This window comes from Macrotis lagotis, chromosome 1 (assembly GCF_037893015.1).
Source record: "Macrotis lagotis isolate mMagLag1 chromosome 1, bilby.v1.9.chrom.fasta, whole genome shotgun sequence".
Taxonomy (NCBI): Eukaryota; Metazoa; Chordata; class Mammalia; order Peramelemorphia; family Peramelidae; genus Macrotis; species Macrotis lagotis.
This window is the reverse complement of record NC_133658.1, coordinates 6,702,196-6,718,953: the sequence shown is the minus strand read 5'-3', so window position 1 is coordinate 6,718,953 and position 16,758 is coordinate 6,702,196. Positions and strand designations below refer to the sequence as shown.

The window sequence follows — 16,758 nt, the reverse complement described above, 5'->3', positions numbered from 1 at the left end:
CTGTATCCCACAGACAGCAAAAAAAAGGACCTATTTGTACAAACATATTTATAGCAACTTTTTTTTTTATGATGCCTAACAATTGGAAAGAAGGGATGCTTGTCAATTAGGGAATGGCTAAACAAACTGTGGTATATGATTGTGATGGAGTACTACTCCACAGGATGATTTCAGAAAAACCTGGATTTTCATGAACTGATGCAAAGTGAAGTCAACAGAACCAGGTAGAATTATGACTAACTTTGCTATTCTCAGAAATACAAAGATCTAAAATAATCCCAAAGGATTAACGATGAAGTACACTATCTGCCTCCAAAGAAAAACTGAGAATGCTTGAATAGACTACAGCATGCTATTTTTTTGCATTTTCATTCATTCTTTTTCTTTTATTCATGTTTTCCTGTACAAAATAACTAATACGGAAATGACTGCACATGTATATCTGTAGCTGATTGCTTGCTGTCTCAAGGCAGGAGGAGGAGGATAGAATTTGGAATTCAAAACTCTTTTTTAATTATAAAAGTGTTTTTATCATGTAATGGGGAAAATTGCATATACGTAATTTTTTAAAAGACAGATGATGAATCAAGAACTATTTTGAGGCAAAATACATAAATAAGTTAATTTGATTTTTTTAAAGGGAGAAGATGAATACCAATTACAAAAAAGCAAAAAGGATAATTTTATTTTGCAATTAATGGAATAGAACAAAAAATTAAAAACTATTATACTCCATTATATGCCAACAAAACTAATTTTTTTCAAATTTATGCTTCATAAAAATACAAAATTAAAATAAAGAAGAAATTTTTTAAGTCTCAGAAAGAAAAATTCAACACAAATGAACTGTTGCAAAGTACACTGAGACCAGATGAATTTACATATGAATTGCATTAAATATTTAAATAACAATTAATCTCTAAGCTATAGCAACACACATACCTACACACCATTCTTATGAAACTAGAAAAGGCACTATACCAAACTCAGATCTAGCCAGTTCTAAATCTGATTCTATTTCTGTAAGAAAAACTATAGTCCTGATTTCCTAAGCAAGGAAAGGATGCACAGAAAAAGAAAATTATAACCAATATCACTGGTTAATACAATATAAAAAATTGAAATAATAATAAAGAAATTAAAGTAATATGTTCAAAAAATATTTGCTAGACAAGGATAGATTTTAATACAGAACCAAATGGATGGTTACATATTGGGAAAATTATAACCACACTAAATGAAATCAATAAGAAAATTTTATATCACATTCATAGACTAAAAAAGTCTTCAGTAAAATGAAGAATTTGTTCATTCTATAAAAACAGATTGGCAAAAATTACAAAAAGATCAAAGGTAGTTATCTCAAACTAAAAGCTAGCATTATTTATGCCACAAAAAAACAAAAACCATTCTCCACAGCACAAAGGATAGCCATTATTCCTCAAAGGATAGCCATTATTCCTATCTCTCATCTAAAAAGACTAGCTAAACATGACTCAAAATTATCTCTATATGCAGAAGACACTGTGGTTTACTGAAAGAATTCAAAAATACAATGATAGTTACAATAAGGTTGTAGGATATAAAAAAAAATCCAAACAAGTGATTTTGCTAACAAAATCCAGAAGAGATAAAATTAATTAAAATAACTGCAAAATCCATAAATTAGGTTGGGTCTTAATCTACCAAGATACATATACAACTTTAAAAAAAATCTTTACAGAAATTAAGCAAGGTTTAAACCACTAGAAAGACATTCTTTATTCCTGAGTCATTCCAATATAAAGAAAATGATAATGTTACCTAAAATAATGTAGATTTAGTGCTCTACAAATTTAACAACTAAAAGATCACTGCAGAACTTAACAAAACAAAAAAAAATCATATGGAGGTACATTTAGGAGACTAATGGGGGGGAAGAGGGAAATAAGTCAGAATGTGAACAGAGGAGCCTCTTCATTGGGCTCCCTGCCCCAGGACTCTCTCTCTTCTCCCATCTGGCCCCAAAGGCAGGTCTGTGCTGCCCCTGCCCTGCTCAGGAACCTCCCCTGGCTCCCAGTCACCATTCAGATAAACTAAAAACACATTTCTCACCTGGCCCCACCCAGCTCCCCACAATTTTCTCAGTTGATTACAGAATCACAGAATGGAAGTCTTGGGAGCAACCTCAGCTGCTACCATCTCATCCAACCCATTCACAAAAGGAATGAACCTGCTAGACCATGCTGGACCAGAGACTCCCCTCCAGTCTCCAAGCTGGAGCAGCCTCTGTGGGAAGGGGCTTGTACTCAACTCCAGAGAGAGGGAACCACGGGCTTTTTCAACCAGGGCAGGAATGCGGCCCCACTATGCTTTGCCTGTCCCAGTCCAGGAGGCAGTGGCTTGGAGGATGGGGAAGAAGAGCCACCAGTCAGGTGGGGCAAGGCCCCCAATAAACCAAAGCCTTTCTAGGAATGCTTTTGTGAGGAAGGAGACAACAAAGGACAGCTGTGGACAAAGGAGAAGGCGGAGGGATCTTCTAGTAGCCTGCCATGACCTGAGCCAAGAAGGAAACAGGACCAAGGACAGCTGCCCCATCTCTCCTCCCTCTCCCCTCCCCTCCCCTCCCCATCTCCTCTCCTTCCTCTCTTCTCCCCATCTCCTCTCCTTCCTCTCCCCTCCCCTCCCCTTTCCTTTGTCCCCTCCTTAAAGGCCTTTCACATGTCCCAGAAAGGCAGAATTCATCTAAGCGAGTGACAACAGGACATGGATGTTTTATGAAATGATGCCTGTCAACAGCTGTGTCACCTGGAGCCCTGAGGAGGAGGCAGTGACAAGACAGGCAGGAAAGTCCTATAAAAACAACCAGAAGACAGGATTTGCTATCATGCCAATATCTTATTTCCAAGCTGTGGCACAAGGCACCTTTGCAGAAGTATTGATTACACAAGATCCTCAGACCCGAGTTTGAAGGGGAGAACAGTGAGTGTTCCCCATCCCTCCTGACCCTGTCACCAAGACTGTGGATCAGAGGAGCTGAGGAGCCATCAGAGAAGGGAAGAATGAGAAGGGAGCAGCCCCTGGCCCAGGGAAAGGAGCTTGGGCAGCCCCGGGCAGGGTTGGGGGGCGACAGAACCAAGAGTCACTTTCTTCTTTCAGAACCATCCACCAAGTGCAAGGATACAGAGAGGAGAACCTGGGGAGGAGGAAGCTCAGGGCCTCCTGCCCACAACCTCCAGGAATTTCCCAGGCCACTCTTACAGCTCTAGTGGAGACCCTCCTCCTTTCTCCCCACAGAACCTACAAGGGCTTCCGGAGAGGAGGCAGCAGGGGGAGGCACCAAGACCTCCTCACTGACAGCTGGGGGTGGGGGGGAGGCAGGAGCCAGGGAGAATAGCGCAGACAGGTTCTCTGGAGAGCTGCAGGAGTAGAAGAGAAGCGACAGAAGGAAAAAGGGTCCAAAGGAAGAAGAGCAGAGCTGGAAGGGGAAGGGAGAATTAAGGCCCCGAGGAGAAAGAGGTGGAGGAGGATGGAGGCAGGAGAGAGAAGGGGGGAAGGAGGAGGAGGAGAGGTGGGACATGCTGACAATTTTCATTTTGTTTTTGTTTTTCTCAAAGCACATTTGAAAACTGACTTCCTAACTCCTCTCCTGAGCTCCTCCCTGCTCAAGGGCTCAGACCCCTTGGATGTCCAGGGAAACAAAGGGAGGAAGAGGAGACAAGGGTACTCTCCGAGGAAGTAGAATGAGAAGGTTCTCCACCAACAGCCTCCCACTAATGATGGTTAAGAGGTCTGTGCAGGGGGCCCTCCTGCCAGTCTTGGAGCAATCAGACATAATTTACCCCCTCAGCTCTGTTAGAAAAGAGGCCACATGCCCAGAGAGACAAAGATGCCAAGACTGACCTCTCATGATAAACATCACCGTTTTAGTCAAAGCATGCAATTTGGGACAATTAGCACATTTCTGAGATGTTTGGGCTGTGAGGGCTGCTCACAGTGGGAAGGGGACCCAGGTCCGATGGTGGGTGCCAGGCTATCTCTGCACCTGCTGCCCACAACCCACGCCAAGACCCCCAAGGCGTGCTGCTCTGCACACTCGTCTGTAGGCTGGTGACCAAAGGTGGCGACGCTGCATTGCTATGGGAGAACCAAAGCTGAGCGGGCAGGAAGAAAAGCACCCTGGGTGACAGCGACACAGGAGCCCGGCACCTCCCAGGATCTACAGGCAGACATCGTGTCGCAGCAATTCACAAAGTCCACCATTAAAAGAAGCTGCAGCCCAGTCACCAACTGGACAACAAAGGGACAAGGCAGCAAGCCCAGGGGCGCAGGGGTGCCCCGGAAGTCTGAAAGGTCCAAAGTGAAGCCCTGTCCGAGGAAATAATCATGATAAAGGACTAAAGGACCATCGTGGAGCCAGTCTGCAGAAACCTGCAGACCTCAGGCAGATGAGTGGGTCCAAGAGCTTCCTCTGGCCCTGCCCCCAAGCAGGCAGGAAGGTAGGAAGCGCTTCTTCTCAATAGGAAATTTCATTTTTCTTCAAATAACAAGCATTTATTTCTTCTCCCAGGCCCCGGTTTAAAAACAAAAGGAAACTCTCATCGCAAATGTGCTTGGTCAAGTCAAGCCTTGCTGGCCACATTGTGACATGGGCCCATGGGCCCCCTCGCCTGTCCCCTCTTGGCGGGGGGCCACAGTGGCTACGGAGTCTACCACACTGCAAGCATGGATGAACAGACAAAGAAAAGAACATATTGCCACAGGATCCCCAAAGGGAGAACACCCTGGCCAGGAAGGGGGACCAGGAGAAGCTCCTGGGAGATGTGGGGATTCTGCACCATAGCTGCTGAGAACCATGATCACCAGGATGCTTAGGCTCCCAAATGTGGGGCAATTTTAAGTTATCCCTCTTCCTGGGCTGGCTGTGGTGAAGCCAGGCCCCCCCTCAAGACCAAGCCCTTGGACAGGCCAGAGGGAGGTCAGTCATCAAGATGGGGCTCCCCGCCCCGTCAGGAGGAGGCGATGCAAGGAGGGACTTGGGGTGGGGGGAATGATCTTCACCTAGCCAACAAACCCATACTGGGGACTTACCAAGAGTGCATAGAAGCATGAAGGGGACACAGTGAGCACCCCAAGGAGTCTGAAGAGAGAAGATGGGACAAGGACAGGAGGCCACAAGAGTGGTATGCCAAGGGAGGAGGGAGGGCAGGAGCCCAGGGGCATCATTTTCTCTCCACTCGTTGACAGCACCAGGCAATGACCTCAAGGGACTAGCTTTAAAAGGAAAGACAAATCATCCAAAGCCTCCGGATTTCACTAGGTAGAAGAGGGTCATTTGGGGCTGAGGAAGACAGGGTTCCCAAACTAGTATGTTCAAGGGGATGCCGCTAATAGGCCTGGAGAAAAGCAGACCAGCCTATTTAGGATTGGTTTTACTCAGCTGAGGACTAGAAAGTCAGCATAGAAACACCATGCCACCAAGAGGAGATGATGCAAAACAAAGCGGGCCTAAAAGATGGAGCCACAGCAAAGAAATGTCTGAATCTACAGACCTACCAGTCCCTGACCCCAGACCCCTTGGCACTCTCAGAGCAGCACAGGATCCAGTGGCAGAGGAGAACAGGCAAGCCATGGGCTCTGGACCTCTCCTGGCAGGGCAGAGCGCCCAAGCAGGGTCCTACTTCACCAAGTGGCAGCCCCCTGGGGAGGGCAGGGGCCCACAAGGTAAGTGGCCAGGCTAATGGTGGCAGGACAAGATGCGTACCTCCTATGCATGGCAGATGCTGCCTTTAGGAGACAAGGGAACCAAGGCTATTAAGAAAACAGAAACCTCTCATTTTACAGTCGTCCTCAAATCCTGGTTCAGCTCTGGCTGCAAACAACCCATCGTCTGCGGGCACGAGGCTGCAGGATGCTTAGGTGCAAACACAAGGGCCATTGCAGAGCAGCTGGAGCATGACTCTAGATGAACAAAACTGTCATTTCTATGGCCCAGGTTTGAAGCGGTGAACAGACCCCACACAGCTGGCTGGTCCCGGTGAGCCTGGCTAGACCCAGCTGCCATGGAACCTCCTAACACTGGTGATGGGGTTCTGTGAGAGTCAAAGGGGGCCCCATGGGGGACAGGCAACAAGGAAGCTCAGCTGGAGGATCCAAGTTCAGGGGCAAGAGGGGGGCTCCAAGGTGGATGGAGACACTCATCATCACAGGCCTTTGGCCAGGGAAGGAAGAAAAGGATCTGGGGAGGGGGAGGGAGGTCTGCCAGGACCTTCCGTGTCAATGGTACTTCCCCTCTCTTTAGAGGATACAGATAAGGAAAGAGAGGAGAGAGGAGAAAGGGAGCGAAGCCCTCCCTGAGGTCAAGCATGGTCCTGAGGTTGCACTGACCAGACAGTGAAGAGGCCAGCAGCCTGGCCCTCCCAGGTAGGGAAGGTTTTGTCTCTAAGTCAGAGGGAGGGCCTGGGTCCTAAGGGGCAGCAGCAGAGCAGGCCTCTTCCTCCACATCATCTCCACCAATAACAGTGAGCCGCTGGGTGGTGCAGGGGGTAGGGCGCTGGCCCTGAAGTCAGAAGGACCAGAGTTCAAAACCGGCCTCCACTTACTGGCCGTGTGACCTCGGGCAAGTCACTTCACCCTGACTGCTTCACACCTATCTCCAGTCATCCTGATTCATGTCTGGCCACTGGACCCAGATGCTATGGAGGAGAAAGTGAGGCTGGGGACTTAGCACAGCCCCTCACTCAAATCTAGTTCACTTGCTTATGGAGGGATCACCACCACCACCACCACCACCATGGATAATGGTAGGGGTTTCTGTGTGGACCTGGACCCGGCCAAGATGGCTGGGGACCAGAACCTCCCCTTCTAGACCTCACCCCCTGCAGGAGGAGGTAGAACCCGCAGCATCTGCCCAGAGGCTACTTCCCAGCACGATGGCTGAGAGTCAGTCCCAAGGCCCTAGAGGGATTGACATTTAAGGGGTAGGAGAGGTCCACTTTGCCTGGTCCCTGCTGCCTCCACCTCTGGTCCAGGGGGCCGTTGCAGCTGGAATGCTGGGCTGGTCAGTCTGCTCGGGGGGGGGGGCAGTGGGTGGCTTTCCCCTTTCCCACAGCGGCTACTTCCCTGGATGATGCTTTTGCCACACCTGGTGGTCCCTCTCCACAAGGACTGTACTCCCCCATAAGGGCTGTGGGGGGTGGGGAACCACAGCAAGTAGCAAACTTGTTAATACCTCACAAAGGTAAAGAAGCAGAGCTGTGACTCGAACTCGGCTCCAGGGACTCCCAATGTGGAGCTCACCCCATGGAACAACACAAAGCACACTTCATCTGACGTACTCCTGCCACGAGAAGGGGAGAGCCGTCTAATCCATGAGCTCCTCCACGGTCACCCTCAGGAGGACAGCCCAGCACCGCCTCCTGTCTTTCAGTGCCTTTCTCCGTTCAGCCTCCCCCTCAAGGCTCAGCTCCCAGCACCCCTCCTCTAGGGCAGCCTCCACATGGAGGCTGGCGCTGCCAGCTGTCGGGGGCTCCTCTCCTCTAGGCTGGGGTCTCAGAGGAAAACATTCTCATCTCTGGGGTATCTTGGTGACAATGGTCTCTGGAGGCACAAGGCATCCCTGATGGAAGCATTTCCTGGATAATTCTCAAAGACCAACCGGATCCTCAAGCCATAGACACTAATCATGTGCGCACTTGTGCGTCTTTTGTCTGTGGATTTCTGACTAGAAAACAGAACGCTCCTCCACGGGCAGCCTGGCCACTTGGCCGGAGTGGAAACACTGGGAGCCCCGTTTCCTCTCTGCACATGCTGGAGATATTTCACACTGTCCAGGTAGAAATGGCTCGCCTGTTCGGCTGGGGTCTTTGCAGGCCCGCATCTAGCCAAGCGCCTGGCATGAAGGAGCCGTTCAATACATGCTTGTGCATGAGCAGGCCATGGGCCCCAGCAGGCACTAAAGAAATGCCCACACTTCGAGTTGTCTTCTGAAGAGTCGGGGAGGGGGGGAGCCTTAGTGGCACACACTCGGCAGAGGGTCCCAACCCTGCTTTGTACAGAGAAGGTGGAAGCCCAGTCACCAGAAGCTCACCCCTGGGAGATGTCTGAAGAGAAGCCTCATTAAACGAGACCAGGGAGCTCCTGAACTTCCCAGCAGGCGCACAGTATCTGGTGGGAGCAGGATGCAGTCGGCTACAGCGCCTCCTGCCTCACCCGAGTCCCCAGGATTCAGGAGCCACCAGTCTATGGGCACGGCCCACCCAACGCCACGGGGGCTGCGCCAGGGCTGCCACCAGAGCCTTCTGCGGGTGTCAAGTTCCCTCCTCACTGGCTCCCCCCTTGCCAGGTGGGTTCTCTCCACACAGTCAGTTCACAAGAATCACAGACACTAGAAGGACAGTGGGATCACCTATGTAAGCGGCGCTCCAGGCAGCCCCCCACTCAGGGATCACAGAGGGCCCCTGCCTCCCAGAGAGGCCAGGACAGTGTGCCACGGCCACAGCACTAAACTTGGAGGCAGGAAGCTTCATCTTCCTGAGGTCAAGCCCAGCCTCACATGCATGCCCTGGGCAAGTCACTACACCCTGTGTGCCTCAATTCTTCCTCCAAGACCATCCCTCCAGCGTCCTTACCAAAATGGGATCATGAGGTGTCAAACATGAGCAGGACAACTGACCCACCACGGGGATTCAACCACCCACCTGGCCCCTCTCTCCCCCATTCAGTCTGGCTGCCCAGCTTACCTCAGGAAGCCCCTTGTTGAGGCACTGCGCTGGCAGGATGGAAACATTTGGATTTTCTCCTCCTTCGGATGGGTACATCTGGAAGTTCACCCTCTGGTACAGAATCTGAAAAGGGACCAGAGGCTGGAAGCCAAGCTCTGCAAGGTTCAACCCCCCCTCCCAGTTTACAGCCACCACACTGACTTTAATGGGCAGAAGGAACCTCAACTTGGGGGGGGGGCAGTGGCTCTCTCTGGAGCAGCCATCTGTTTCCTTCAAGCCCTCCTCGTGTTTTCTAGAACAGTGGAGGTCTCTTTATGGGGGATCCTAGAATATGACTTAGAAAAAACTGAAGCAAGGACTCCTGGGGCTCCAGGTCAGCATTGTTTCCACATAAGGCGTAGAATGTCCTTGAGACCCCTTTGTCCTCTCTGCTTCCTCGGGGGGCCAGCCCTGACCATGCCCCACAGGAGGAGCTGAATGAAGGCCAGTTAAGAGGAGCCTTTCTGCACCTGTCCTGGCTTCCTGGCACCCACCAGCAAACAGGGGACCTCCAACACCCATGTACACCTCTCCCTTCCACCCCCATACCTTGTGCCCTAATTTTTTAACAAGTGACCCTTGTTTCTTAACCATCTCAACCACAAACTGAAGGGATGTAGCTGCCCGCTAGGACTCTAGGATACCCCGTCCCCGACCGACCTGGTCCTCTTCCCCCAGATCCTGCCTTCTAACCAGGTGTCCCTAAGGGGCCCAGCCCAGGCTCTCTTCTCTTTTCCCTCCAGACTGCTCCACGGACTTCATTAATGATTCTCAATTCTACCTCTTCTGCCCAATCCCGTGGCTGAGCCCCAGGCTCAACTCTCTCCCTGCCCATTGGAACATCTGGACGTCAAGAACTTCCCTCCAACCCCCTCGCCCCATCACTATCCACCCAGACGCTCAGGCAGCATCCTGGACACCTCCCTCCCTTTCACTCTCCCCCACCCCAGGCACTGCCCCCACATCCCTGTGGAGGCTGCTGGGGGTCTGCCTCAGATCTCTCCCCTCTCTGCTCCAACCTCCTCAATCACTAAAGTCATCTTCCTAAAGCACAGCTGCTCTCATCCCTTTGTTTGCTCGGCCAACAGCTTCCACCTGCCTCCCCCCATGTCTGGAGGAGACCTCCCCTCTTCCTCCAGCTCTGGCATGGTCTCAGGTCAAAGCCCCCATTCAGGAACCCCTTCCCAATCCCACCCCTAATTTGAGCCACTCTTCTGCCTCCTGTGGGGTCTCCCCAGGGCTCAGCACCCTGGCCAAAGTAGCCACTCCCTGACTGGTCACTAGGAGAGGACCACACCTGTTCACTTTCATGACTGTACAGGTCAGGCTTTTTGCAGCCTGAGGTTTACCTCGGTCTGGAGAGAGCTGCTCGCTGCCAGAAGCCCCTCAATGGAGCCAGGAGGGCAGTGAGTGAGGGCGAAGGCCATGAGCTCCTGGCGAGCGGTCAAGTCCTGGAAGCTTTCGCACTGGCCCAGCTGACTACAGACTTCCCAGCTTGCAGAGTAGCCTGCAGAGGAAGAGGACGCATGAGCATAGTTTTAACCCAGTCTAGTCCTGAAGACCACCCGCCTGACCCTGGAGACCGTCCACCTGACCTATGGGTCTGACCAACCCCAGGCCTGACCACCCACCGTGGCTCCACCTTTCCCGTCCTTCCCCAGCTGTGCCCAGCCCTTCCCCAGGGCATGTCTACGTTACCTGCTGCCATCAGTTCCTGGCAGTGCATGCTGGCGGCTTTGAAGTCCTGGAAATGGAGGGCTTGTTGGACTAAAAGCACCAAAACCTGGCCCTTCCTCTCTTCGGGATCCTCACCTGGAAGCAGAAGTTGACCTTGAGGTGGTGAAGGCAATGTTGACACTCAGCAAGCTCAGGTTAAGAGAATATCCCCAACCAAGGAAGAGTGACTCTTGGGTCTAGGTGGGCAGACCCGGACCCGTCCCCAAGGCTGAAGAGAGAGAGAGGCCCCCCAACCCCCGCCCAGGCCAGACTTTCAGCCACAAGATGCAGGCTCCAGCCCCTCGCAGGAGGCTGGGGGGCCAACCTGAAGGCCCACCAGGTCAGGGACAGAAGGCAGAGCTGTTGGATTGACGAGTAGGTTCAGCTCCCTGAAGGGATTCTGAATAGCCATGACTGAGATTTCATCCAACGCCTCTCCTAAGTATAATCATGAGGATGCTGCGGAACACAGCATAATGCAATTATCAAATTACATTTTTTAATAGTTTCTTCCAAGAGGCTAATTACAGAAGAATAGGCCCCACCAGACCATGGACAACATGTCTTCTGTGATAGAGGTTCTTGCACGTCCACATCCATTAATCATGGGAAGCACGAAGAATGGCCCTGACTATTTGGGGAGCCTTCGGTTTTTCTCCCCATTGTGGACTAATAAAACCATTCCTATAGTCTTATGCTCAACAATGTAAAAAGTAAAGTCATTACAGCCTCCAAGGCAGAAGGGAAGGCAATCACCGCCTCCTTACCAGCTTCTACCCAGTTAAAACAAATGCAAGTTGTTCTAGAGTCATGATTTCCAGCTCACAAGACTACAGACAGCTTCATCCTTGTGCTTATGCCCATGTGCAGAGCCTTACACGGATTCCCTGGCTCACCCTCAGATCTAGGTGGTCCTTCCCAGAAAGCCTCCAGACATCCAGAGGGCTCTTGCCCCCCCAGTCTTGGTCCACAGATTCCCAGGGAGGCCCCAGGAAGCTCCTGCTCCTTCTGAACCCTCTGTCAGCCCACCCCCAGCTGCCCTGCAAAATCTCGGCTTTGCTCCCAGGTCTCTTCTCAACCTTTGTTTACCAACTAAATATATATCAAAAAGCCAAGGTCCTGCCCTACCAACATGTGCCCAGCTCTAAGAGCACCAACTACTATGGGCATCGCTTTAGCACAGGAGCAGAGGGGACTGGTGAGAAAGCACGGCAGAAGGGTGGCACCATTGCCAGGGCGTCTTTGGTTTGCAGAGCATTCTATGTTGTGAAACTCGTGGGGCGTGTGTGTGTGTGTGCGCGCGCGCTTGTGTGAGTATGAGTGCATGTGTGCTAGTGTGTTGGTGTGCAAGATCTCATTTGAACCTCACAAGGACTGTGAAAAAGGAAAGACAAGACTCGGCTCCTCAGTATTCCATTTGGACTCTGAGATTTGGGAGTCATCATCGTATTGATGATAACCAAGCAGAGGAGATGGAGGGGAGGAAGCACCACAGGAGCAGTCAAAACAGGCAGCTGAGAAGGGGCAGCTGGCCACAACGGAAGGGGGAAAACCACAAGAGTGCCATCCCAGGAGTCGAGGAAGGAACATGAGCAGGACCAGAGGCCAACAGAGGGTGTCAGAGAGAGCCACCAGAACCAGGGCAAGGCAACAGGTCCCAGATGCAGTGGTCCAAGAGTCCTGACCACCCAAGGAGAAAGGGGTCAGTGGAGTGGTGGAGGAGAGAAAGGACGTCAGCTTGAGGGACAGGAAAAGGCAAAGAGGTAACTTCTCTCAGCTTGGGGGGGGGGGGGCTTTAGGCAGCAGAAGATGAAGCAGTGGATGAGCAGAGAATGATGATGGAGGCAGCACAGAAGGGAGGGATGGCAATGGCCAAGATAACAGAATGATTGATAAGGAGGGGGATGATGCATTGGTGATGGGGAAGAGGGAGCTCCAATGGATGGGGGGAGGCTGCTATTTTCTCAGTAAAATCAGAGGTGCGACTGCCAAAGAGAAGGAAGGCTCTAAGGTCATCTGGGAAGGACAGAAAGGTTGGGAAGCCCCGGGTACAGAGTTAGTCGGGGAAGTTCAAAAAGACCAGCAGGAGCAGGGGAATCCTGTGGAGGAGCCCAGGCAACCTCCTTCAGAAGCACAAGAAAATGCAAAGAGGGATGGGGAAGCAGGACAGGATGCAGGTGGAGAAGGTCATGCCTGGCCACAGGCGAGGGGATGAATGAGGGGGATCCTGGGGTGGATGAAGGGACTGAGTGACCCGGTCAGCCACATAATTGAGTCCTCTCAGTCTCATCATCCACCCTAGACAACAACCCAGAGAAGAGGGAGAAATGGAAGGTCTAAGCTAAATGAGAAGAACTGAAGCCAAAGGAGAGATTGAAGGACGAGGTTATGGTAGGAGTGTCTGAATCTCAATGGACCTTCCTTGTATGTGACCAAAGTGAAGTGACGAGTCCTGGGAGGCAGAAGTTTGAGAGGACCCTGTCCATCCCCTCATCCCTGTGACTTCTCAGCCCAGACCCCCATGCTCATCACTCCCCTGGAGGACAAGGATTGAGAACGGCAGCTTCTTGGTATTTCTGAACCCAGCCCTTGGACTCACCCACTGGGTGAAGGTCAAGGCTCCATTCCTGCTCCTGGGCAAAGCTTCTTTTAACCAAAGGTATGCTCTTGCCCAGACCCAGAAGACTCAGTCTTATCCCAGTCTGGCCAACTCCCCTGAGTGGGAAGATTCTTTTTGCTTCTTTTTCTATCCCTAGCCCCTTCCCACCATATCTGGCAGATGGGAGGCACTAATCTAATTTAGAGCAGAAGTCCTTGGTCTGGGGTCTAGGACATAGTCTTATTCTCTAGGTATAGTTCAAGGCTTCACCAGCTGACCCCAAAGGGGGCCAAGACACAAAAAAAGGTCGGACTCAGGTCTGGAGCTCCCAGTCTGGGTCTCATGGGGCATGTGACTTGTCCAAAAGCCCCTCTTGGACATAATGGGACCAGGATTCTAAGACTAATTCCAGGCCTCATCGGTCACTACACAAGATGAAGAACCAGGAACCAAGCTCTGGAGCAAGTCCTAGAGATACATTTAGGGAAAAAAAAAATCAAGACAGATCCTGCCCTCAATAAGTTTATAACCTAACAAGAGCAGAAAAAAACCACTAAAGAAAACTGGAGGGAGTGGAGAGTGGAAGGGGGGGGGGCAATCTGAGACCTCTCCTTAAGCAAAGGTTCTAGAGGCCACTCTTCCCCTTCTCTCTCCCCACCATAGGAGTGAGAGAGCTCTTGTTAGAGGAGACCTCAGACTGAAGTGAACTTGTAGGACAATGAGGGACAGGTGGGAGACATCTGGGCAGAGCAGACGATGGGAAATGAGGCATTCCACCAGGATATCCCTGCTGCCCCCCATGACATCTGTGTGCTACGTAACTGGACCCATTGTCCTAGGCTAGGTCAGCAAGTTAGGCCAGCAAGCACTTCTCAAAGGAAAGACCACAAAGATGATGGAGAGATTACCCAGGAAAAATAAGTGAAATAGGTGAAGACGGAACTCTAACTCTTTCTATAACACCGATATGATGCTGATACCTAAACCAGGAAGAGTTAAACAGAGAAAGAAAATCATAGACCTATCTCCCTGATGAATATGGATGCAAAAAAATCTTTAAAATAAAATAAAATTTTAGCAAAGCAATTACAGCAAGTTATCACTAGGATAATACATTATGACCAAGTAGGATTTGTCCCAGGAATGCAGAGTTGGTTCAGCATTAAGAAAACTGTTAGTATACTCAATTATATCAACAACAAACCTATCAGAAATTATATGATTATATCAATAAATGATGAAAAAGCTTTTGACAAAATACAGCACCCATTCCTACTAAAAACATTAGAGAGTGTAGGAATAAATGGACTGTTCCTCAGAAGAATAAGCAGTATCTATCTGAAACCATCAACAAGCATTATATGCAACGGGTAGAGGCTAGAGGCATTCCCAATAAGATCGGGGGTGAAACAAGGAAGGAAGCCCATTATCACCACTACTATTCAATATCATATTAGAAATGCTAGATTCAGTGATAAGAGAAAAAAATAAATTGAAGGGAATTAGAATAGGGAAGGATGAGACAAAACTCACTCTTTGCAGATGACATGATGGTCTACCTAGAGAATTACAAAAAATAATCTAAAAAACTACTAGAATTTATTAGCAACTTTAGCAAAGTCACAGGATATAAAATAAACCCTTATAAATCCTCAACATTTCTATATATGTCTAGAAAGATGCAGCAGAAAGAGCTAGAAAGAGAAATCCCATTCAAAGTAACCTCAGCTAATATAAAATACTTGGGAGTCTATTTGCCAAGGAAGACTCAGAAACTCTATGAAAACAACACCAAAACATTTCTCTGACAAATAAAATCATATTTAAATAACTATGTAAATATCAACTGCTCATGGATACACAGAGCTAATATAAAAAAAATGGCAATTCTATCTAAATTAAAATACTTATTTAGTGCCCTACCAATCAAACTTCCAAAAAATTACTTTAATGAGAGAAATAGCAGGAAACAGTTGTAGTAATCTGCTATTTGATAAACTAAACGACTCCAGCTTCTGGGATAAGAACACTCCGATAAAAACTTAAAAACTGTTGGGAAAATTGGAAGTTAGTATGGATGAAACTTAGATTAGACCAAGACCTCCCATCCTATACCAAGATAAGATCCCAATGGATACAGGATTTAGACATAAACAATATTATAAGCAAACTAGGAGTTCAAGGAGTAGTTTACCTGTCAGATCTATAGAAAGGGGAGCCGTTTGTGACCAAGGAAGAGATGGAGAACATCACTAAAAACAAACCAGATAATTTTGACTACATTAAATTAAAAAGCTTTTGCATAAACAAAACCATTGTAACCAAGATCAAAAGAAATGTAGTAAATTGGGAAACAATTTTTGTGATTAGTATTTCCAACAAATGACTCATTTCTAAAATACACAGAGAACTAAGTCAATTTTTTTTTTTTTAGATTTTTGCAAGGCAATGGGGTTAAGTGGCTTGCCCAAGGCTACACAGCTGGGTAATTATTAAGTGTCTGAGGCCGGATTTGAACTCAGGTACTCCTGACTCCAGGGCTGGTGCTTTATCCACTGCACCACCTAGCCACCCCAAACTAAGTCAAATTTGAAGAAAAATAAGCCATTCCCCAAATGACACATGGTCAAAGGAGATGCAAAGACAATTTTCAGATGAGATCAAAGCAATTCATTCATATGAAAAATTGCTCTAAATCACTACTTATTAGTGGAATGCAAATTAAAGCATCTCTAAGGTACCACCTCACACCTCTCAGACTGGCCAATATGACCAGAAAGGACAATGATCAATGTTGGAAGGGTTGTGGGAAATCTGGGACACTAATACATTGTTGGTGGAGTTGTGAGTTCATCCAACCTTTCTGGAGAGAAATTTTGAAACTACGCCCAAAGGGCAACAAAAATGTGCAGACCCTTTGATCCAGCAATACCCTGTCTATACCAGGGTATAATCCGGTCTATACCCTGAAGAGATGATGAAAAAGGGTAAAAACATCACTTGTACAAAAATATTCATAGCAGCCCTGATTGTGGTGGCAAAGAATTGGAAATCAAGTCAATGTCCTTCAATTGGGGAATGGCTTAGCAAACTGTGGTCTATGTATGTCAAGGAACACTATTGTTCTATTAGAAACCAGGAGGGACAGGAACTCAGGGAAGCCTGGAGGGATTTGCATGAACTGAAGCTGAGTGAGATGAGCAGAACCAGAAAAACACTGTACACCCTAACAGCAACATGGGGGCGATGATCAACCTTGATGGACTCGTTCATTCCATCAGTGCACCAACCAGGGACAATTTGGGGCTGTCTGCGAAGGAGAATACCATCTGTATCCAGAGAAAGAACTGTGGAGTTTGAATAAACACCAAGGACTATTACCTTAATTTTTTTTAAGTGTCTTATGTACTACATAATTTTTCTATGTCTAATATTTTATTTTCTCCTCAAGAAGATGATTTTTCTCTCAACACATTCAATTTTGATCAATGTAGAACACGGAAACATGGAAATGTAAAGATTATCAGACTGCCTTCTGGGGGGGGGGATGGGGGAAGGAAGGGGGGGATGTGTAAAATTCAAAACCTTACCAAAAATGATAGGTAGATATAACTAGTGTATAATAATTGGAAAACAAACAAAATATTTACAAAAACTTTTAAGAGAGATTAACCTGTGGGGGGGCGGGTTGTCCCATGGAAC

General features: G+C 48.6%; 1 protein-coding gene across 2 annotated transcripts in view; it reads right to left on the bottom strand.

Moving 5' to 3' along the window:
- NBAS (NBAS subunit of NRZ tethering complex) overlaps window positions 1–16,758 on the bottom strand; it is a 212,954-nt gene that overhangs the window by 109,265 nt on the left and 86,931 nt on the right. For both annotated transcript variants that reach the window (XM_074195083.1, XM_074195079.1), the window contains 3 exons: window positions 10,440–10,553; window positions 10,091–10,248; window positions 8,721–8,825 (listed from right to left, as the gene is read on the bottom strand). In XM_074195083.1, the coding sequence (XP_074051184.1) occupies window positions 8,721–8,825; window positions 10,091–10,248; window positions 10,440–10,553 (377 nt within the window). The remainder of the gene's footprint in view (window positions 1–8,720; window positions 8,826–10,090; window positions 10,249–10,439; window positions 10,554–16,758) is intronic.